The sequence below is a fragment of the Bombina bombina genome, chromosome 5, assembly GCF_027579735.1.
Source record: "Bombina bombina isolate aBomBom1 chromosome 5, aBomBom1.pri, whole genome shotgun sequence".
In the NCBI taxonomy this organism is placed as follows: Eukaryota; Metazoa; Chordata; class Amphibia; order Anura; family Bombinatoridae; genus Bombina; species Bombina bombina.
The window spans coordinates 752,099,807-752,124,932 of NC_069503.1; the positions used below are offsets into that span (position 1 = coordinate 752,099,807).

The 25,126-nt window shown below is 41.4% G+C and overlaps 1 protein-coding gene across 1 annotated transcript in view; it reads right to left on the bottom strand.

The window, feature by feature from the left end:
* Nucleotides 1-5,283: 5,283 nt before the first annotated feature.
* Nucleotides 5,284-25,126, bottom strand: part of RBFA (ribosome binding factor A) — a 126,910-nt gene continuing 107,067 nt past the window's right edge. The window contains exon 7 of the mRNA XM_053714824.1: nt 5,284-5,950. Coding sequence (XP_053570799.1) covers nt 5,530-5,950 — 421 coding nt within the window. The 3' untranslated portion in view covers nt 5,284-5,529. The remainder of the gene's footprint in view (nt 5,951-25,126) is intronic.

The following is a 25,126-nucleotide window of genomic DNA, read 5'->3' on the forward strand; positions in this document are numbered from 1 at the left end:
TAAACAACAAACAAGGAAGATGTTTGTCTGAAATCTTTAGTAGCCTCTAAATAGAATTTTAGAGCACGGACTACGTCCAAATTGTGTAACAAACGTTCCTTCTTTGAAACTGGATTCGGACACAAAGAAGGTACAACTATCTCCTGGTTAATATTTTTGTTGGAAACAACTTTCGGAAGAAAACCAGGCTTAGTACGCAAAACCACCTTATCTGCATGGAACACCAGATAGGGCGGAGAACACTGCAGAGCAGATAACTCTGAAACTCTTCTAGCAGAAGAAATTGCAACTAAAAACAAAACTTTCCAAGATAGTAACTTAATATCTATGGAATGTAAACGTTCAAACGGAACCCCTTGAAGAACTGAAAGAACTAGATTTAGACTCCAGGGAGGAGTCAAAGGTCTGTAAACAGGCTTGATCCTAACCAGAGCCTGAACAAATGCTTGAACATCTGGCACGGCTGCCAGTCTTTTGTGAAGTAAAACAGATAAAGCAGAGATCTGTCCCTTTAGAGAACTTGCAGATAATCCTTTCTCCAAACCTTCTTGTAGAAAGGATAGAATCTTAGGAATTTTTATCTTGTTCCATGAGAATCCTTTAGATTCACACCAACAGATATATTTTTTCCATATTTTATGGTAAATTTTTCTAGTTACAGGCTTTCTAGCCTGAATCAGAGTATCTATTACAGAATCTGAAAACCCACGCTTTGATAAAATCAAGCGTTCAATCTCCAAGCCGTCAGTTGAAGGGAAACCAGATTCGGATGTTCGAATGGACCCTGAACAAGAAGGTCCTGTCTCAAAGGTAGCTTCCATGGTGGAGCCGATGACATATTCACCAGGTCTGCATACCAAGTCCTGCGTGGCCACGCAGGAGCTATCAAGATTACCGAGGCCCTCTCCTGATTGATCCTGGCTACCAGCCTGGGGATGAGAGGAAACGGTGGGAATACATAAGCTAGGTTGAAGGTCCAAGGTGCTACTAGTGCATCTACTAGAGTCGCCTTGGGATCCCTGGATCTGGACCCGTAGCAAGGAACCTTGAAGTTCTGACGAGAAGCCATCAGATCCATGTCTGGAATGCCCCATAATTGAGTTATTTGGGCAAAGATTTCCGGATGGAGTTCCCACTCCCCCGGATGGAATGTCTGACGACTCAGAAAATCCGCTTCCCAATTTTCCACTCCTGGGATGTGGATCGCAGACAAGTGGCAGGAGTGATCCTCCTCCCATTGAATTATCTTGGTCACTTCTTTCATCGCCAGGGAACTCCTTGTTCCCCCCTGATGATTGATATATGCAACGGTCGTCATGTTGTCTGACTGAAACCTTATGAATTTGGCCTTTGCTAGTTGAGGCCAAGCTCTGAGAGCATTGAATATCGCTCTCAGTTCCAGAATGTTTATCGGGAGAAGAGACTCTTCCCGAGACCATAGACCCTGAGCTTTCAGGGATTCCCAGACCGCGCCCCAGCCCACTAAGCTGGCGTCGGTCGTGACAATGACCCACTCTGGTCTGCGGAAGCTCATTCCCTGTGACAGATTGTCCAGGGTCAGCCACCAACGGAGTGAATCTCTGTTTTTTTGATCTACTTGAATCGTCGGAGACAAGTCTGTATAATCCCCATTCCACTGTCTGAGCATGCACAGTTGTAATGGTCTTAGATGAATTTGTGCAAAAGGAACTATGTCCATTGTTGCAACCATCAATCCTATTACTTCCATGCACTGCGCTATGGAAGGACGAGGAACAGAATGAAGTACTTGACAAGAGCTTAGAAGTTTTGATTTTCTGACCTCTGTCAGAAAAATCCTCATTTCTAAGGAATCTATTATTGTTCCCAAGAAGGGAACTCTTGTTGACGGGGACAGAGAACTTTTTTCTTTGTTCACCTTCCATCCGTGAGATCTGAGAAAGGCTAGGACGATGTCCGTATGAGCCTTTGCTTTTGACAGGGACGACGCTTGAATCAGGATGTCGTCCAAGTAAGGTACTACTGCAATGCCCCTTGGTCTTAGAACCGCTAGAAGGGACCCTAGTACCTTTGTGAAAATCCTTGGAGCAGTGGCTAATCCGAATGGAAGTGCCACAAACTGGTAATGCTTGTCCAGAAAAGCGAACCTTAGGAACTGATGATGTTCCTTGTGGATAGGAATATGTAGGTACGCATCCTTTAAATCCACGGTAGTCATAAATTGATTTTCCTGGATAGTAGGTAGGATCGTTTGAATAGTTTCCATTTTGAACGATGGTACCCTGAGAAATTTGTTTAGGATCTTTAGATCCAAAATTGGTCTGAATGTTCCCTCTTTTTTTGGGAACTATGAACAGATTGGAATAAAATCCCATTCCTTGTTCTCTTATTGGAACTGGATGTATCACTCCCATCTTTAACAGGTCTTCTACACAATGTAAGAATGCCTGTCTCTTTATTTGGTTTGAAGATAATTGAGACCTGTGGAACCTTCCCCTTGGGGGTAGTTCCTTGAATTCCAGGAGATAACCTTGAGAAACTATTTCTAGCGCCCAAGGATCCTGAACATCTCTTGCCCAAGCCTGAGCAAAGAGAGAAAGTCTGCCCCCCACTAGATCCGGTCCCGGATCGGGGGCTATCCCTTCATGCTGTTTTGGTAGCAGTGGTAGGCTTCTTGGCCTGCTTACGCTTGTTCCAGCCTTGCATTGGTTTCCAGGCTGGTTTGGGTTGTGAAGTATTACCCTCTTGCTTAGAGGATGCAGAATTAGAGGCTGGTCCGTTTTAGCCTTAAAAGACCTATCCTGTGGAAGGGCGTGGCCCTTTCCCCCAGTGATGTCTGAAATAATCTCTTTCAAATCAGGTCCAAATAATGTTTTACCTTTGAAAGGAATGTTAAGCAATTTTGTCTTGGAAGACACATCCGCTGACCAAGACTTTAGCCAAAGCGCTCTGCGCGCCACGATAGCAAACCCTGAATTTTTCGCCGCTAATCTAGCTAATTGCAAAGCGGCATCTAAAACAAAAGAGTTAGCCAATTTAAGTGCTTGAACTCTGTCCATAACCTCCTCATACGAAGATTCTTTACTGAGCGACTTTTCTAGTTCCTCGAACCAGAAACACGCTGCCGTAGTGACAGGAACAATGCATGAAATTGGTTGTAGAAGGTAACCTTGCTGTACAAAAATCTTTTTAAGCAAACCCTCTAATTTCTTATCCATAGGATCTTTGAAAGCACAACTATCTTCGATAGGAATAGTAGTGCGTTTGTTTAGAGTAGAAACCGCCCCCTCGACCTTGGGGACTGTCTGCCATAAGTCCTTTCTGGGGTCGACTATAGGAAATAATTTCTTAAATATAGGGGGGGGGGAACAAAAGGTATGCCGGGCCTTTCCCACTCTTTATTTACTATGTCCGCCACCCGCTTGGGTATAGGAAAAGCGTCGGGGGGCACCGGAACCTCTAGGAACTTGTCCATCTTACATAATTTCTCTGGAATGACCAAATTGTCACAATCATCCAGAGTAGATAACACCTCCTTAAGCAGTGCGCGGAGATGTTCTAATTTAACACAACATCAGGTTCAGCTTTATGAGAAATTTTTCCTGAATCTGAGATTTCTCCATCAGACAAAACCTCCCTCATGGCCCCTTGAGATTGGTGTGAGGGTATGTCAGAACAGTTATCATCAGCGTCCTCTTGCTCTTCAGTGTTTAAAACAGAGCAATTGCGCTTTCTCTGATAAGTAGGCATTTTGGATAAAAGATTTGCTATGGAGTTATCCATTACAGCCGTTAATTGTTGCATGGTAATAAGTATTGGCGCACTAGATGTACTAGGGGCCTCCTGTGTGGGCATAACTGGTGTAGACACAGTAGGGGATGATGTAGTATCATGTTTACTCCCCTCATTTGAGGAATCATCTTGGGCAATATCATTATCTGTGGCATTACTGTCCTTACTTTGTTTGGACACTATGGCACAATTATCACATAAATTTAAATGGGGAGACACATTGGCTTTCATACATATAGAACATAGCTTATCTGATGGTACAGACATGTTAAACAGGCTTAAACTTGTCAACAAAGCACAAAAAACGTTTTAAAATAAAACCGTTACTGTCACTTTAAATTTCAAACTGAAAACACTTTTTTACTGAATATGTGAAAAAGTATGAAGGAATTGTTCAAAATTCACCAAAATTTCACCACAGTGTCTTAAAGCATTAAAAGTATTGCACACCAAATTTCAGAGCTTTAACCCTTAAAATAACGGAACCGGAGCCGTTTTCAAATTTAACCCCTATACAGTCCCAGCTATATGCTTTGCTGAGACCCAACCAAGCCCAGAGGGGAATACGATACCAAATGACCCCTTCTAGAAGCTTTTTTAGTGATTCTTAGATCCTCACACATGCATCTGCATGCCTTGCTCTCCAAAAACAACTGCGCAGTAATGGCGCGAAAATGAGGCTCAGTCTATAACTAGAAAGGCCCCCAGACTAAAAAAGGTGTCCAACACAGTGCCTGCCGTTTTTTAAACGTTCCCCAAGATTATAATGCCAATTATTAGCTAGAATCTGCATAATATGCCCCAATAAAGCAATCGTTTTAGCCCATAAAAATGTCTACCAGTTTTTAAGCCCTTTTTTAAGCCCTTTATTCTTTTATATTTGACTAAGAAAATGGCTTACCGGTCCCCATGAGGGGAAATGACAGCCTTCCAGCATTACATGGTCTTGTTAGAAATATGGCTAGTCATACCTTAAGCAGAAAAGTCTGCTAACTGTTTCCCCCAACTGAAGTTACTTCATCTCAACAGTCCTGTGTGGAAACAGCAATCGATTTTAGTTACTGTCTGCTAAAATCATCTTCCTCTTACAAACAGAAATCTTCATCCTTTTCTGTTTCAGAGTAAATAGTACATACCAGCACTATTTTAAAATAACAAACACTTGATAGAAGAATAAAAACTACATTTAAACACCAAAAAACTCTTAACCATCTCCGTGGAGATGTTGCCTGTGCAACGGCAAAGAGAATGACTGCGGTGGGCGGAGCCTAGGAGGGATCATGTGACCAGCTTTGCTGGGACTCTTTGCCATTTCCTGTTGGGGAAGAGAATATCCCACAAGTAAGGATGACGCCGTGGACCGGACACACCAATGTTGGAGAAAAACTAAAAAACATAAAATGGATAAAAAAAACAAAAAACAACATATGAAAGCTATGCATTAGATTTGGTTTTTAAAAAGGCAATAATTATTAAAATATATTCCAATAACATTATAATGAAATATGTAGATTCATTTTTACAAAATCATCAATTTTATTTTAAACATTTGTACAAAACCAGAGAGATCTTGTTCCTCCTGACCACATTCAATATGCGAGGGATCATTGAAAAAGGAGGAAAAGCGTAGGTTCCCTGAGCAGGCCAAGGCTTATTTTAAACATTTGTACATATATTAAATTTAAATGTATTTTACAGATGATTTTTGTGTGTGTCATAAGCGCTATACAAAATGAGAAAAGATTAAATGTGATCATTCTACTTTTCTTCCAGCAGATTATTCTTGGTATCAACTTCCAGTTTTTCTATATACTCCAGCAACTCAGTCTCTAATTCATTTTCACTAGAGTCCTTCTCTTCTTCATCCATGTCCAGGTCACTGTATTTACTCAGCAAATATTTTTGTGGTGTGACATCATCATCATATCGGAGGCTCTCTTTCTGCTTTCTAAGCTTTTTCTTTAATACTTTATGTTTCTTTATCTCTTCCAACTGTTCTTGTTGCTGCTGTGACAGTCCAATGACATTATGTTCTTTTAACCTGTCTTTCATTTTTTTCTTGTAGTCTACAATCTGTCTGTTGAGATCTTCATGGTCAATTCCAAACATGTTATTTGTTGGAAAAGGGGAGACACTGTCAGAGTATTCAGGTTTTTCTGTTTCAGGAAAGAACAATTCCCTAATAAGGAGAAAAAAAATGAATACATAAAGTTTTGTCACATTCAGAGAGAATATAACTAATATGTTACTAATTCTATGCCCATTTACAGACAATAGAAATTTCATGACATTAAAGACCTTAAAGAGATATAAACCCATATTTTCTTTCAGGGTGCTAAACAAAAAATGGGCCAGCACCTAAGCTTACATTCCTGCTTTTTCAAATAAAGATACCAATAGAACAAAGAAAATGCAAGAATAGGAGTAAATGAGAAAGTTGATTAAAATTGCATGCTCTATCTGAACCATGAAATAAAAAAAAACATGGGTTTCATATCCCTTTTAGACCCCGCCTTGAACTATGGCTACCCTTCTATGACACCTGGACCTCAGTTTTATTGAAAGTAAAGCTGTGAGAATGGAGAGTTAAAAAATTAACAAAAATAAAAATAGAAAAAATACTGTTATAAACCATAACAATATGCAGAAATGTCAAGATAGATCTTAGTATATTATAAATGTTATATTAAGCGCAATCTTGATTTATGCTAGAATGATTACCGTGACTTTAGAGCTCTATTTACCTGTTTTGCAAAACAAAAAAGTTGTACAAAACACATCAAAATACATTAAAAATACCAGTTACAATCATAGTTCAAAAAAACAATATTGCACAAAAAAGTTACAAGCGTTCAAAGATATGAGATATATATATATATATATATATGTGTGTGTGTGTGTGTGTGTGTAACATATGAAGATGCACTCTCACAACTTGCAGCAGCTGCAGGGTGCTATAGCAAAAAAATTACTTACAAAATAATTTTATTTGTGATGTTTCGGGACAGCACAAAACCCCTTACTCAGACTGACCTGGACTATAGTACAATACAAGCATATAAGTCTTACACTCATACACCCCACCCACAAGCACATTTTAGTTGAATGTTGGAACAAAGAGCCTGGTATCATGCTGTTGCAAGTAGTGCAACTCAAGCACCTAAAGCAGCCCACATTCTAAGACTTCAGTACCATAAGCTTTGCCGACCAAGTTCATAGCTGCCCACTGGATCTGTGTCCATCAATTGATCATTGAGGTTTCTTCCTCGTTTGTAGGCCTCCCTGGGCATATCAAATGTATTTACTGGTAATTGTGGATCTGACTAGACGAGTGGCCATTCTTCTCATCTCCATAACCAACCTTCTCTTGGCGGAGGCAAACTAACGAATGTCAGTCATTCTCTCAAGTGTAAAAGGATTGTCCTTATTTTGTACACTCAACAAAGCATCTTGTAATGCCTCTTCTAGTTTCTTCTTTTTTGTATCCTCTTTCTAAGAATCTATCCTTCATTTCACTTAGTTCAATGGATTGTTTATTTACATCTTAATTTTTTGAAAATAACTCGCTGGAATTGGGCTTTTGGGATATTAGAAATCAGGGGAGGGAGGATGACAACTTGTTGTATATAAAATCATATTCCAATCAGTTTCCTTTCTGAAAAGAGTGGTACCCAAAACTCCTGAATCCAAGAAGACTCCCACATCTGGAAAGTCTATCACTTCTTTGCTATAGATTTGTTTAAAACTTATCAAGCTCAGCACCATATTCAGTTCATCAACCCATTGATTGAACATTTTTCCAGACTGTCTGAGGAAGGGGCACTGTGCTGTCCCGAAAAGTCATGAATTGTAATTGTTTAAAAAGATAGATAATCCCTTTATTACCCATTCACCAGTTTTGCATAACCAACACTGTTATATTAATACACTTTTTACCTCTGTGATAACATTGTATCTAAGCCTCTGCAGACTGCCCCCTTATCTATGTGATTTTGACAGACTTGCATTTTAGCCAGTGTTGACTCATAAATAACTCCACTGTAGTGAGCACAATGTTATCTATATGGAACACATGAACTAGCGCTGTCGAACTGTCAAACATTGTCAAAATGCACTGAGACAAGAGGTGGCCTTCAAGGGCTTAAACATTAGCATATGAGCCTACCTAGGTTTAGCTTTCAACAAAGAATTCCAAAAAGAACAAAGCAAATTTGATGATAAACATAAATTGGAAAGTTGTATAAAATTGCATGCCCTATCAATCAAAGTTTAATTTTGACTAGAATGTCCCTTTAAAGCAGGAAAAATAAATAATGAAAGGCAAATTCCAATTTTTTTTAACCCCTTCGCTACTGGGAATTTCAGAGAAGAACCGGAGGAATATTTAGACTTTTTGCTATAACTCCATTTGAACAGAAATAGAGCCTGTTTTTTTTTTAATTTTTTATTTACTTTTCAAAATTAGATATTTTTAGACAACCCAATGTATTGATCTAAAAATAGGCTCAAAATGGAGCCTGCTGAAGAACTTTTAAAACAAGATCAAGACTCTGAGGAGCAGCAACAGGTTTAAAAACTGGTTGAACAAAAGACTGAAGATCTGGCAACCTAGCCAACCTTTTATGTAACAAAAACAGAAAAAGAGCAGAGATCTACCCCTTAAGAGAACTAGCCGACAAACCCTTCTTTAAACCACCCTGAAGAAACTGAAGGATCTGCGGAATCCTAACACTATGCCAGGAGAACCCCCTATCTTCACACAAAGACAAAAAAGTTATCCACACCTTGTGATATATATAAGCCTAGTAACCAGCTTCCTAGCCTGAACCAAAATATCAATAACAGACTCAGAGAATCCTCTAAGAGAAAAGACGAAAGCATTTAATCTCCACACAGTCCACCTCAAAGATTCTAGATTTTGATAAAAGAACGGACCCTGAGATAGAAGGTAGGTGACAGGTAGCCGCCACAGAGGAGCAGACGACATTTTCACTAAGTCCGCACATCAAGAGCGACGTGGCCACGCTGAAGCCAGAAGAATTGCAGATATCCCCTCCTGCTTGATCAGAGCCCCTCAGATCCCCTCTGTACACTAGATTAAAGTTCCAAGGAACTGCTAAGGCATCCACTAACTCCGCTCTAGGATCTCTAGACCTTGAGCAGTATTTCGACAGCTTGGCATTGAATAGAGACGCCATCAAGTCTATGTTTGGACAACCACACCTTCGGGGTATCTCGCCAAACACTTCCAGATTGAGAGACCACTCCCCCAAGTGGAGAGTTTGTCTGCTTAGGAAGTCTGTCTCCCAATTGTCCACATCTGGAATGTGAATAACTGACAGATGACAATGGTAAATCTCTGCCCACTGAAGAATGCGAGAGACTTCCCTCATTTTCAGGAAATTGTGAGTTCCACCCTGATGATTGATGTAAGCTACTGTTGTGATGTTGTCCGACTGAAAGGGAATAAAGTGGACAGAACTTAACTGAGGCCTTGCTAAAAGAGTATTGAAAATTGCTCTTAGCTCCAATATGTTAATAGGAAGCTTCACTTCTTCTGAACTCCAGATTGCCTGAGTCCTCAGAGAACCCCAAACAGCTGATGATTGATGTAAGCTACTGTTGTGATGTTGTCCGTCTGAAAGCGAATAAAGCAGACAGAACGTAACTGAGGCCTTGCTAGAAGAGTATTGAAAATTGCTCTTCTTAGCTCCAAGATGTTGATAGGAAGCTTCACTTCTTCTGAACTCCAGATTGCACGAGTCCTCAGAGAACCCCAAACAGTTCCCTAGCCCCTCAGACTCGCATTCGTAGTTATAATCTCCCAGGAAGGACGAAGAAAACACCTGGCCAGAAGAATCGGTTCTGGGCGAAGCCACCACGACAGAGATTCTCTTGTCCCTGGATCTAGAAGAATGACTTAAAACAAGTCTGCATGATTTCCATTCCATTTCTTTAGCATGAATAACTATAAAAGGTCTCAGATGATAGCGGGCAAACAGAATAACATCAGATGCCGCCACCATGAGACCGACTACCTCCATGCATTGAATCACTGAATGCTGAGGGGTGGACTTCAGAAGGCGACAGGCTGATTGTAACTTTTCCCTCCGCTGATTTGTGAGAAAAATGCTCATACAAACGGACTATATTACAGTTCCTAAAAAGCACACCCTTGTGTTTTGGAACAAGCAAGCTCTTTTCCAAATTTACTTTCCAAACCATGCATCTAAAGACATGAGAGTATAGTCTCTGTATGAGATTTTGTTAAATGAAAAGATGGTTCCTGAACCAAGATGTCGTCCAGGTAAGGTGCTACAGAAATTCCATGTAATCTGACCACTGCCAAGAGGGCTCCCAGGACCTTTGTGAACGTTTTCGGAGCTGTAGCTAAACCAAAGTGCAGTGCTTATAATGTCTGTCCAGGAAAGCAAACCGCAGAAATTGGTGATGTTCCTTGTGTTATGGGAACATGTGCATCCTTTGAATATATAGTGGTCATAAATTGACCCTCCTGAACTAGAGGAAGAATCTTGAAGGTAGGAACCTTCAGGAAGCTGTCTAGACACTTGAGATCCAGGATTGGACGGAAGGAATCTTCCGTCTTGGGAACGATAAATCAGGTTGGAATAAAAACCCTTTCCTCTCTCTGAGAAACTGGTACGACAACCCTCATAGATTAGATCTTCTACACAACAGACGAAAGCCTCCTTTTTCCTCTTGGGGGACGCCCACAAAATCCTATCTTGTAACCCCCGGAAACTATGTCCAGAACCCATTGATCTTGCATAGGCTGAGCCTAAACTTCCCAAAAGAAAGACAGACAGTCTGCCCCCCACCTAACCACAGGTCAGGGACGTCCCTTCATGCAGGCTTGGGATCGTTATTAGGCTTCCTGGACTGTTTGTTTTTATCCCACACTGGCTTAGGTTTCTAGGTACTCCTAGAGGTATCTGACTTATTAGAAGCTCAGCTTTTTGGGGATTTGTTCTGACGAAAGGAGCAAAAAGTACCCCCAACGAGACCCCTAGACTTGGAGTTCTTATCCTGAGGTAAGAATGCTCCCTTACCCCACCAGTGACGATAGAAATGTTAGAATCCAAACCTGGACCAAATAAGGACTTACCCTTAAAGGCCATATTTTGATACCATATCTGCCGACCAAGATTTAAGCCAAATGGCCCTATGCTCCAGCACAGCAAATCCAGAAATCTTAGCATTCAGATGGATAATATGAATAATAGCGTCACAAATGAAATAATTTGCAATCTTCAGAGATTTAATGCGCTCCAGAATATCTTCAATTGGGGACTCCACCAAGATTAACTCAGATAGCGTGTCACACCAAAATGTGTCCGCAACAGCGACTGCTGCCACTCCAGCGGCTGGCTGAGAAAGCAATCCTGATTGGAAGATCCCTTTCTTTTTTTTTTTTATTATTTTTTTTATTGAATTTCGGCATATAATACAACATGATCAATTCGTCGGGATAAATCTTTGTAGATACATTCATATCACAGCATATTTTTAAATCATACATAACATGGTTTACTCCCTCACCGGGATTAAGTATCTACCCAAGAGACGATCAAAAAAAGAAAAAACCACTTATTCTAAACCTCACTTTTTTACATACTAACAGTATTGATTCGGCAAAGAAGGTAAGTGGGAGGAACACAACAAGAGAAATAAACAATGCTAATTTATATACATTTAGATTTTTACTTCGTTGGACATCCAAATGCCTCACCACCATAAAACAACCCAGGGGCTCATAACACTGAAACATTGAAGCCTAGAGGGAAGGGGGGGAAGAGCGGGGTAGGGAGAAAGCATAACAGTAAAAAAAAAATAAAAAAAAAAAATATGAAAAGAGGAGAACCACTACCCTTATGTACCACTGGCCCTTTCTGATAACCACGACCTAGGCAGTACCCCAGCTACAATTAGGTTTAAAAATGGCGTGGCATTCTGGAAAGGCTTTAGGAAGTACCCCTGCTGCTCTGATGTCCAGGAACTAATCAGACTTCCCCATTTTTTAAAGTAATTCTTAAACTGCTTTTCTGAGTCTATCCTGAGATTCTGCCTTTCTACGAGCATCTGCGCTTTAATGGTGTTGGTGACCTCCCTCATACAGGGAGTTTCTCGTTGTCTCCATTTTTTAAAGAGCAAACTACGGGCTACCAGTATAACTAAATTAACCAGTTGTCTGTCCCCCGTGATAGCCAACTTCTTAAGGAAAAATATATGTTCTGCCTGCAGCTCGATTTTGCTCTGAAGATGACGGTTCAGCCAATACTGGGCCTTGGCCCAGTATTGTCTGACTTTTGGGCAGCTCCAGATACAGTGTAGGAGGTCTGCCCCTACGTGGGTGCACTTGAAACAGCTCCCTGCCTTTGGCTCCCCCCATCTGGCCATTCTGGCTGGAGTCAAATAGAAATTATTTATAATTTTACATTGAGATTCTCTCCAGCTAATACATGAAGTCGCCTCGGCTGTAAGTTCAATACTTTTTAATATGTCCTCTCCTTGTAGCCATTCAAAATATTTCTTAAATTTTCCCTTAATCAGGTCAATATGCTCCAGCCCCTTGTTTGTCAGAATTTTTAGGTACCACCAGGAAATTGACCGTTTCCCCGCTTGATATAATTTTAAGCCCGGCATTATTTGGGCCAATCCCCATTCAGTTACCACTTCTCTGTTTGCTCTTTCGATATAATGGCGTACCTGCAGATATGCATAGAAATTATTGGTTGGAAGGTGATATTGTTCTATAAGACTCTGAAAAGTACGGGTTTGACCATCCCTTACATCTTTTAGTTGCGAAAAATAGGTTAAACCTTTCTCCCTCCAATCAAAAAATACTTTATGGTTAAAACCTGCTGGGAAATCCACACACCCGATAATCGGTAGGTATGGGGACACACGAAATTCCTGTCCCACCAAAGAGCAGTATAACTGCCATCCTTTAATGATATTAGCAAATGTTAACATACTATCTACATTCTGGGGCAGCTTCCTGTATGGACAATGTAGCATAGCAAGGGGACTGAAGGGTCTAATCAGCTCCGCGTCTAGCTTATAATATGTTACGTAGTCTGAGTTAGTAAGCCAGTCTAATCCAAATTTAGCTAATGCTATTAAATTATAATGTTTAATATTTGGAATAGCGAATCCGGCGTATGTTTTAGAATTACTCATTTTATCTATAGAGATTCTTGGTGTTTTCTTCCCCCAAATAAAGAAAGAGCAAGCTTTATTATATTTAACTATGTCTTTCCTTGTCACAAGAAGAGGTAAGTTTTGCAACAGGAATAAAATTTTAGGAAATATGATTGTCTTAATGATCATACATCTAGCCGAGATTGACAGGAAAAGTAGATTCCATTTATTTAAATTAGCTTGAATTTTATCAAAGAATTCCTTGAAGTTTAATTGATACCAATCCCTGGGGTTTCTAGAGATCTTAATCCCTAGATAGTTGATAGCTTTTACTTCTTTAAAAATATAATTGTGACTTTGCCTTGTTTTGTTGACCCATAGTAACTCTGATTTATTAGGATTAATTTTATAGCCAGAGAATGTGCTATACTCTGTAATAATTTCCAAAACACATGAGATGGAATTTACTGTGTCTTGTAAAAAAAGTAATATGTCGTCGGCGTATAGTGAGATGAGTAAAGTCTCCCCACCAATCTTAACTGGTTGTATTGTCTGACGTAGATATACTGCCAAAGGTTCTAGGGCGAGGTCAAATAGGAGCGGGGATAGTGGGCAACCCTGACGGGTTCCTTTTTGTAAAGTAATATATTGCGTTAATTCCCCATTCACTAAGAGCTGTGACCTAGGTTTCCTATAGACCATTCTCACCATATCGACCAAGTGACCCGAGAAACCAAAGTTTTCAAGGGAGGTTATAAGGCGATTCCATTCAATGGAATCGAAAGCTTTTTCAGCATCTATGGTAATTAAGGCAAAGTCTTTTTCCTTATTATTATGCCCTTCCCTTCGGCTCTGTTGGCCGGTATGGTGAAAGTGGTCCACAGCTGTCAATACTCTTCTCATGTTTCGAACCGAGTTCCTGTTTGGAATAAAGCCAGTCTGGTCTGTATGTATCAATTTGCCTATGACTCTCTTTAATCTGTCTGCAATAATTGACATCAAGATTTTATAGTCCTGATTTAACAGGGAGATTGGGCGATATGCCGCTAGATCCTCTGGCTTTTTACCTTTCTTGTATATCAAAGTGACAATTGAGTCGGAGAAGTAAGGAGACTTTAAGGTCTGTGATAAGAAATAATCATTGAATAGCTTCTTTAATGTGATGCCAATTGTGGCTGATAAAGTTTTATAAAATTCGATCGGAAGACCGTCAGGGCCTGCTGCTTTTCCGGATTTGCACTTTAGTATTACTCTGGCAATTTCTGACTCTGTTATAGCCGCATTAATTTGTTCTAGATCACCTGCTGATATATTAGGTAGTCTGATTTTTTCCCAAAATTTTGCCTTAGCTTTTTCATCAATTCCACTGCTGGTATATATGTTATGAAAGTACTTATAGAATGCCTCCCTGATCTCTGTCGCTTGAGTGATTACCTTGTTACCCATTTTTATTGTTGCTATGATATTTTTCTTTTGTCTGAACTTTATTAATTTAACCAGATGTTTGGCTGCAACCCCCTGATATCCTTGAAACTTAGCCCTTGCTTTGAGATCTTCCCCTGCCCATTTCTCCCTGAGAAAATCTTCCCTTACATTTTTAGCAGAGGTGTATCCATTCCATGTAACTGAATTTGGAGAGTGGAGGTATCTATTGTATGCGTTCCTAAGCTGATTGGCCAATTGTAGCTCTCTAGCTTTCAATTTACGTGTTAGCTTGACCATATATCCCTTGATTTCTCCACGCATGACGGCTTTCCCTGCTTCCCAAAAGGTTTCTGTTTTATTATTATAACCTTTATTCAGGTCACAATATTCTAACCACTTTCTGTTTAACCAATTAGAAAACTGTATATTTTGACTCATATAAGCTGGAAAATGGAACGAATTCCCTGGACTTCCAGTCCGCTTGTCTGGCCAGACCCGCAAACTTATAATAGCGTGGTCAGATAGCAATATGTCTGCTATATGAGTTTCAATTTGACGCTTAACTATTTGCTGACTTATTAGGAACAGATCAATACGGGAAAAGCTTTTATGAGCCTTAGATTCACATGAATATATCCGGGCATCCGGGTGTTGTTGACGCCAAATGTCATTTAATTTTAGCGTCTTGATATAGTTCCTAAAAAATTTCGCTTCTCTATTATTTATCTGAGAGCCTCTAACTCTGGACCTGTCCATCTCAGGATATAGCGTGAGATTCATATCTCCGGCTATAATCAGGTTCTGTTCCAAGTGTGGAATGAGTTTCTGCTGGATTTTTTGCCAGAAGCTTTTCTCAAGTTTATTTGGAGCATAAATATTGCAAAAGGTCCAACAGATGCCCTCTATCTGCATCTGGAGGACTATATATCTACCCAGCTGATCACACTCTTGACTAAGGATTTTATAGTTAACCTTTTTATTTATGATGATGGCCACTCCTCGCTTACGCCTATTACAAGGAGTGGCTACAATTTCTGCCACCCAATTAACTTTCAGTTTTGCTATTTCATGATCCTTTAAGTGTAATTCCTGCATAAAAATAATGTCTGCCTTCTCACTTTTTAATAACCTCAAGACATTTTTCTTCTTAATGGGGGAGGTTATGCCCCCCACATTCCACGACACTAATTTTAAAGGGTCTGACATTTTAATCTAAGGTAAGAGGAGAAAAAAGAAGAGAGAAAAAAAAATATAAGAAAATAGAAAGGAAGAAAGAAGGAGAGAAAAAAAAAAAAAAAAAGGGGGAAAAAGGGGCAAAATAAGACCCCCAAAAGAAACCCCCCCTTCCCCCCCCCCCTATAACCCTCTATTATGCTGACTATCTTACCCTTATGATATAATCTTCTGGTCTTCAGTGCCCTCTCAATATGTAAATTCCCTCTTGAAACTTTAAAATTTATGAGCATTCTCATTGCCTTTATTAAAAATTATGAACATTTTCATTGCCTTTAATGACCTAATAGCCTGCTAATACGCATTTGGACTTCTATGTTATTCTCCTGGCAAAAATCTTGTGCTTCTTTTACTGGAGTTTAACACTACTCTCCCTTCCATGGTTAAAACTGTTATTTTGGCAGGGTAGATCAGAGCTGCTTTGAGCCCAGCTCTGATCAACCCTGAGCAAAATGGAGCCATGGCTTTCCTTCTGGAGGCAGTCTCGAACGAAAAGTCCTGAAATAACAGGATTTTCTTTCCTTCGATTGTTAATGTCTGTAGTTTCCTAAAATGTTGCATTATGTTGGTCTTGTCCTGAAAATTCAGGTATCTAATTAAAACCATCCTGGGACGTGTATTTCCATCTATATTGGTCCTGATGTTTCCTACCCTGTGTGCGCGTTCTACCTGGAGTGAGTCTCTATCTGTCTGAATCCCTAATAACCTGGGAAGTGTATTTGCCGCAAATTTTAAAAGGTCCTGAAACTCCCTACTTTCTGGAAGACCCACTACCCTAACATTGTTTCGGCGGGATCTATCCTCCAGATCTTCCACCTTTAACAAAAGTGCCTTAATTTTATCCGTATTTTCCTTCATATTTATGTCTTGAATGTTAAGCTTATCTTCTGCTTCTGAGACCCTAGACTCTATTTCTGCCATTCTGACTGAAAACTGCCTAATCTCCTGCGATAAGTCTGCAATATCCTTTTTCACCAGTTCAAACTGTGGAAGTAAAAGATCCGCTAATTGATTTATAGTCATTTGTGTGTCCTGATTTACCAGAGGACTTTCCGGGTTAACCTCGCTACCTACTTCTGGTCCTAATCTCTGCTTCCTGTCCTTCCTTGGGGGCATGGCCGGGGACTTATTTTTAGTGCTTGCCATGTATTTATCCATCGAGACTATTAGCACCTCTCTCTGGAAATGGCTGTGATATGTACACTCCTGAGTGGGGCAAAGAAATTCTAACTCTTTTTATGTACTCTCCCCTTCTCGTCCCTCCCTTCTGATGTGATTTTGTGTGGTCTATTTTAATTCGTTTGCAATCGGTTTCAGAAACCCGAGACTCTTCACCATCAACTCGCTGGCTACCACTCCACTAGTTGACAAAGAAATAAATTATATCGGAAAACAGGGGTTTTTACATACTTTCATACCAACAGGCCCAGCTACAGAGCCATGCAACCGTTATATTTAACAATATAATTTTTAAGCCGATATTCTGCAGAGCCTAGACCCTGAAAATTTAAATTTTTTATTTGGACACAGTTTCCACTAATTCAGCCTGCTGGGTGCCGGGGCTACTACTGACCAATACCTGACGGGGGGGATATACTTTATACAAATCTTACCTATTGGTGCCTAAAGTGTTATTGCAACTTTGGTTGCCAGTGTAATCTGCTTTACTAATGTGATTTATCCCCTTATTCCCCCTTCTCCCTTCTCCCCCTCTATCCCCCACTTACTCTTTTCCTTTTTCCAACAAAGAATTCCAAAACTCCCACTGTGGAATCTAAGTGAGGCTTCAAATGCCTGTGTAATTTATTATGTGAAGTATAAAAAATGCCTGAATAAGCTGACCGTATCAAACTGTCTCGCTATGTCTCCTCCCTCCCTGTGACTGTGTAAACTATTCACGTTCCCCTGCAGCTTATAACCAAAATGGTAAGGACAATACTCTGCCCCAGTACTCTCAGCACTATCTATCTTTCTTTCTCTGTATGAGTGGTAATTTCGGCCTAAAGAGTGATTATTATAGACCTTGGTGTCCTGTACCCTGACTGTGCTGACCAGATCCCTAAACCCTCAGTATCTTTTTCCTTTAACACTGGATTTACTTTAGTTTATACAGTGCAACAATATAATTCTATTGATAGCCATCAAAACAGACATTCCCCTGCAGCTTATAATCAAAATAGTAAACTATCTTTTTTTTTCGCTGTATGAGTGGTAATTTCGGCCTAGAGAGTAATTATTACAGACCTTGGTGCCCTGTTCCCTGACTGTGTTGACCAAATCCCTGAACCCTCGGTATCTTTTTCCTTTAACACTGGATTTACTTAAGCTTATACAGTACAACAATGTAATTCTAATGATAGCCATCAAAACAGTAACCATAGGGTTCTAACACCCTGGACAAATTTTATCACCACCTAGAAAATGTCTCAAGATACTGTAAATAGCGACTTTCCTTGCCAGCTTACATAAAAGTTAATGGCAATAAGCGGCGCAAAAAATGTGTCAGTTAGCAATTGCCACAATGTTAGCCTTGACTATTTTCTGCTCTCTTAGTCCATATATATGGTTGGGAGACTTTATTCTTAGTCCTCCTTTTATCTCCAGATCTTGGGCTTTCCGTATCTTTGCTTTTATTTTGACTGTATATCAGTCTAACTGCAGATTCTGCCCGGACAGTTCCACTGATCTGTTCTAGCCTTAGCGTTCCTTGCAAACACGTGCAAACATGAAAAGACAGAATGCGGCAGGAACCAGACACGACATAAAGTTTCCAACTTTACAGCCTCTTCTCACACAACATAGGGCTCTCTTTCAGATATTATACGATTATTATACGTAACCTTTCCGCTTTTAGGGAGTCTGTTGACTTATGGCTCGTATATTAGATAGATTCTCATAGTCCAACATATTTCAAGAGGCTTTACTATTGTGATACTCTCCCCTGCCCTCCGTGACAGGCTTAGCTTTAAATGAGGAGGTTTTTCTGAGTCACCACACACTCTCCCGCTATCACAGCGCCCCCTTTAAAGTCTGTACCTCAGGTCGGGATCTATATGCTTCCCCAGACTCTCACTCTGGCTCTTTTACTAGGTTGACAACACAGACACATCAATGACCCCTTTTGCACAAACCCTCCGAACTCTGACCACCAAAAAAGAAAGGTAGAAGTGATACTTGCGCTCCTGTGGTACTCTTTATGCGGCGTTCCAGGTCACAGCTCCACAGCTCCTTCGCTTCTTCTCCGTCTGTCCGGCTGCAGTCGGGACACCTCCCATCTGCACCCGGTGCTTGGAACAACTGACGTTTCCGGCTGGTTTTTGGAGATAGCCGCAAGCTTTACCCAGGCAGGGCAGAAGTCCCGCACGCCGTGGCGTACGACTTGGTCAGAGTCGGGAGTCTGGGTCCGTCTTCAGAGCGCTGTGATGCGTGCCTCCAGCCGGGACCAACCGGCATAAACTCGGGTGTAGTTAGGCTTCCGCTCCTGGTGTAAATTTGTCTCCCCAGGCAGGGCTCTCACCCCCAGCAATAGGAGTAAGTTTGGCGGGGTATGGTAGTGAGTTGGCTCCCTCTCACAGAGCTCGAGCGTGCACGTCCTCCTCACGCTCCTCCCACCGGAAGCCAGACGGAATGCCAGTCTGGAAGATCCCTTTCTTAGGTAACCTTCTAATCTTCTATCCATATGATCTTTAAAGGATGTACTGTCCTCAATGGGGATAGTAGTACGCTTAGCCAAAGTGGAAATTTGCCCATCCCCCTTAGGAACGGTGGTCCACAATTCTAGATGGCTGTCAGGAACATCTTAAAAGTAGATGAAGTAGAAAAGGAAACCCCAGGCTTCTCCCATTCCTTAGAGATAATATCTGATCTGGTTCTTAGTTACAGGCCTGTAAACCAAGGCTCAGGCGGCTGAGACTCAGGATCATCTAACGTGGACAAAACTTCCTTAAGCAGGAATCTCAGATATTCAATCTTAAAACTAAAATTAAAAAAAGAAAGCTCACCCTCAGAGCTAGAGGAAGAATCTGCTTCCACAGAGAATGGAGAATCACTAACAGCCACAGAACCCATAGAGCTACAAAACCTGTCCCCAGAAGCAGCATGCTTAACCTTCCTCTTATGTTTGCCCGCAATAGGCATAGCGCTAAGGGCAGCAAAAACCGCTGATTGCAATTGAGCAGAAAAATCAAGAGGAAAAAACATAATTTATGCTTACCTGATAAATTCCTTTCTTCTGTTGTGTGATCAGTCCACGGGTCATCATTACTTCTGGGATATAACTCCTCCCCAACAGGAAATGCAAGAGGATTCACCCAGCAGAGCTGATATAGCTCCTCCCCTCTACGTCAGTCCCAGTCATTCGACCAAGAATCAACGAGAAAGGAGTAACCAAGGGTGAAGTGGTGACTGGAGTATAATTTAAAAGATATTTACCTGCCTTAAAAACAGGGCGGGCCGTGGACTGATCACACAACAGAAGAAAGGAATTTATCAGGTAAGCATAAATTATGTTTTCTTCTGTTATGTGTGATCAGTCCACGGGTCATCATTACTTCTGGGATACCAATACCAAAGCAAAAGTACACGGATGACGGGAGGGATAGGCAGGCTCATTATACAGAAGGAACCACTGCCTGAAGAACCTTTCTCCCAAAAATAGCCTCCGAAGAAGCAAAGTGTCAAATTTGTAAAATTTGGAAAAAGTATGAAGCGAAGACCAAGTTGCAGCCTTGCAAATCTGTTCAACAGAGGCCTCATTCTTAAAGGCCCAAGTGGAAGCCACAGCTCTAGTGGAGTGAGCTGTAATTCTTTCAGGAGGCTGCTGTCCAGCAGTCTCATAGGCTAAACGTATTATGCTACGAAGCCAAAACGAGAGAGAGGTAGTAGAAGCTTTTTGACCTCTCCTCTGTCCAGAATAAACGACAAACAGGGAAGAAGTTTGGCGAAAATCTTTAGTTGCCTGCAAGTAGAACTTGAGGGCACGAACTACATCCAGATTGTGTAGAAGACGTTCCTTCTTTGAAGAAGGATTTGGACACAAGGATGGAACGACAATCTCTTGATTGATATTCCTGTTAGTGACTACCTTAGGTAAGAACCCAGGTTTAGTACGCAGAACTACCTTGTCTGAGTGAAAAATCAGATAAGGAGAATCACAATGTAATGCTGATAACTCAGAGACTCTTCGAGCCGAGGAAATAGCCATTAAAAATAGAACTTTCCAAGATAACAATTTTATATCAATGGAATGAAGGGGTTCAAACGGAACACCTTGTAAAACGTTAAGAACTAAGTTTAAACTCCATGGCGGAGCAACGGCTTTAAACACAGGCTTGATCCTAGCTAAAGCCTGACAAAAGGCCTGGACGTCTGGATTTTCTGACAGACGCCTGTGTAACAAGATGGACAGAGCTGAAATCTGTCCCTTTAATGAACTAGCTGATAAACCCTTTTCTAAACCTTCTTGTAGAAAAGACAATATCCTAGGGATCCTAACCTTACTCCAGGAGTAACGTTTGGATTCGCACCAGTATAGGTATTTGCGCCATATTTTATGGTAAATCTTTCTGGTAACAGGCTTTCTAGCCTGAATCAGGGTATCAATAACCGACTCAGAAAAACCACGCTTTGATAAAATCAAGCGTTCAATTTCCAAGCAGTCAGTTTCAGAGAAGTTAGATTTTGATGTTTGAATGGACCCTGTATCAGAAGGTCCTGTCTTAGAGGTAGAGACCAAGGTGGACAGGATGACATGTCCACTAGATCTGCATACCAAGTCCTGCGTGGCCATGCAGGCGCTATTAGAATCACTGATGCTCTCTCCTGTTTGATTTTCGCAATCAATCGAGGAAGCAGCGGGAAGGGTGGAAACACATAAGCCATCCCGAAGTTCCAAGGTGCTGTCAAAGCATCTATCAGAACCGCTCCCGGATCCCTGGATCTGGACCCGTAGTGAGGAAGTTTGGCGTTCTGGCGAGACGCCATGAGATCTATCTCTGGTTTGCCCCAACGTCGAAGTATTTGGGCAAAGATCTCCGGATGAAGTTCCCACTCTCCCGGATGAAAAGTCTGGCGACTCAAGAAATCCGCCTCCCAGTTCTCCACTCCCGGGATGTGGATTGCTGACAGGTGGCAAGAGTGAGACTCTGCCCAGCGAATTATCTTTGATACTTCCATCATTGCTAGGGAGCTTCTTGTCCCTCCCTGATGGTTGATGTAAGCTACAGTCGTGATATTGTCCGACTGAAACCTGATGAACCCCTGAGTTGTTAATTGGGGCCAAGCCAGAAGGGCATTGAGAACTGCCCTCAATTCCAGAATGTTTATTGGAAGGAGACTCTCCTCCTGATTCCATAATCCCTGAGCCTTCAGAGAATTCCAGACAGCGCCCCAACCTAGCAGGCTGGCGTCTGTTGTTACGATTGTCCAGTCTGGCCTGCTGAATGGCATCCCCCTGGACAGGTGTGGCCGATAAAGCCACCATAGAAGAGAATTTCTGGTCTCTTGATTCAGATTCAGAGTAGGGGACAAATCTGAGTAATCCCCATTCCACTGACTTAGCATGCACAATTGCAGCGGTCTGAGGTGTAGGCGTGCAAAAGGTACTATGTCCATTGCCGCTACCATTAAGCCGATCACCTCCATGCATTGAGCTACTGACGGGTGTTGAATGGAATGAAGGACACGGCATGTATCTTGAAGCTTTGTTAACCTGTCTTCTGTCAGGTAAATCTTCATTTCTACAGAATCTATAAGAGTCCCCAAGAATGGAACTCTTGTGAGAGGAAAAAGAGAACTCTTCTTTTCGTTCACTTTCCATCCATGCGACCTTAGAAATGCCAGAACTAACTCTGTATGAGACTTGGCAGTTTGAAAGCTTGAAGCTTGTATTAGAATGTCGTCTAGGTACGGAGCTACCGAAATCCCTCGCGGTCTTAGTACCGCCAGAAGGGCACCCAGAACCTTTGTGAAGATTCTTGGGGCCGTAGCCAATCCGAATGGAAGAGCTACAAACTGGTAGTGCCTGTCTAGGAAGGCAAACCGTAGATACCGTTGATGATCTTTGTGAATCGGTATGTGAAGGTAAGCATCTTTTAAATCCACTGTGGTCATGTACTGACCCTTTTGGATCATAGGTAAGATTGTCCGAATAGTTTCCATTTTGAACGATGGAACTCTTAGGAATTTGTTTAGAATCTTTAAATCTAAGATTGGCCTGAAAGTTCCCTCTTTTTTGGGAACCACAAACAGGTTTGAGTAGAACCCTTGTCCTTGTTCCGACCGCGGAACCGGATGGATCACTCCCATTAATAACAGATCTTGTACACAGCGTAGAAACGCTTCTTTCTTTATCTGGTTTGTTGACAACCTTGACAGATGAAATCTCCCTCTTGGGGGAGATAATTTGAAGTCTAGAAGGTATCCCTGAGATATGATCTCTAGCGCCCAGGGATCCTGAACATCTCTTGCCCAGGCCTGGGCGAAGAGAGAAAGTCTGCCCCCCACCAGATCCGGTCCCGGATCGGGGGCTCTCGGTTCATGTTGTCTTTGGGGCAGCAGCAGGTTTCCTGGCCTGTTTGCCCTTATTCCAGGACTGGTTAGGTTTCCAGCCTTGCCTGTAACGAGCAACAGCTCCTTCCTGTTTTGGTGCAGTGGAGGTTGACGCTGCTCCTGTTTTGAAATTCCGAAAGGGACGAAAATTAGACTGTCTAGCCTTAGCTTTGGCTTTGTCTTGAGGTAGGGCGTGGCCCTTACCTCCTGTAATGTCAGCGATAATTTCTTTCAAACCGGGCCCAAATAAAGACTGCCCCTTGAAAGGTATATTAAGTAATTTGGACTTAGAAGTAACATCAGCTGACCAGGATTTTAGCCACAGTGCTCTACGTGCCTGTATGGCGAATCCTGAGTTCTTAGCCGTAAGTTTGGTTAAATGTACTACGGCCTCCGAAATGAATGAATTAGCTAGTTTAAGGACTCTAAGCCTGTCCATAATGTCGTCTAGCGTAGATGAACTAAGGTTCTCTTCCAGAGACTCAATCCAAAATGCTGCCGCAGCCGTAATCGGCGCGATACATGCAAGGGGTTGCAATATAAAACCTTGTTGAACAAACATTTTCTTAAGGTAACCCTCTAATTTTTTATCCATTGGATCTGAAAAAGCACAGCTATCCTCCACCGGGATAGTGGTACGCTTAGCTAAAGTAGAAACTGCTCCCTCCACCTTAGGGACCGTTTGCCATAAGTCCCGAGTGGTGGCGTCTATTGGAAACATCTTTCTAAATATTGGAGGGGGTGAGAACGGCACACCGGGTCTATCCCACTCCTTAGTAACAATTTCAGTTAGTCTCTTAGGTATAGGAAAAACGTCAGTACTCGCCGGTACCGCAAAGTATTTATCCAACCTACACAGTTTCTCTGGTATTGCAACGGTGTTACAATCATTGAGAGCTGCTAAGACCTCCCCTAGTAATACACGGAGGTTCTCCAATTTAAATTTAAAATTTGAAATATCTGAATCCAATCTGTTTGGATCAGAACCGTCACCCACAGAATGAAGCTCTCCGTCCTCATGCTCTGCAAGCTGTGACGCAGTATCAGACATGGCCCTAGTATTGTCAGCGCACTCTGTTCTCACCCCAGAGTGATCACGCTTGCCTCTTAGCTCAGGTAATTTAGACAAAACTTCAGTCATAACAGTAGCCATATCTTGTAATGTTATCTGTAATGGCCGCCCAGATGTACTAGGCGCCATAATATCACGCACCTCCCGGGCGGGAGATGCAGGTACTGCCGCGTGAGGCGAGTTAGTCGGCATAACTCTCCCCTCGCAGATTGGTGAAATTTGTTCACATTGTACAGATTGACTTTTATTTAAAGTAGCATCAATACAGTTAGTACATAAATTTCTATTGGGCTCCACCTTGGCATTGGAACAAATGACACAGATATCCTCTGAGTCAGACATGTTTAACACACTAGCAATAACTTGCAACCTGGTTATAATCTTTTTTAGCAAAAACGTACTGTGCCTCAAAGAGGTACTTAAACGATTAAATGATTAAATGACAGTTGAGATAATAAACTGAGAACAGTTATAGCATCAACTTTAAAACAACACAACTTTTAGCAAGGGTTTTGTTCCCATTAGTAAGATAACATAACTAAATTTGACATAAAAATTATTGAGTAACGTCTTTATCCACAGTCAATATAAAAAATTCTCACAGCTCTGCTGAGAGAATGTACCTCCCTTCAAGAAGTTTGAAGACCCCTGAGATCTGTCAGAGATGAACCGGATCATGCAGAAAAAATAATAGCTGACTGGAAATTGTTGATGCGTAGCAAAGAGCGCCAAAAACGGCCCCTCCCTCTCACACACAGCAGTGAAGAGAAACGAAACTGTCACAATTCAAAATAAACTACTGCCAAGTGGAAAATAAAGCCCAAACATTTATTTACTCAGTACCTCAGCAGTGTAAACGATTCTACATTCCAGCAAAAACGTTTAACATGATATAATACTTATTAAAAAGATTAG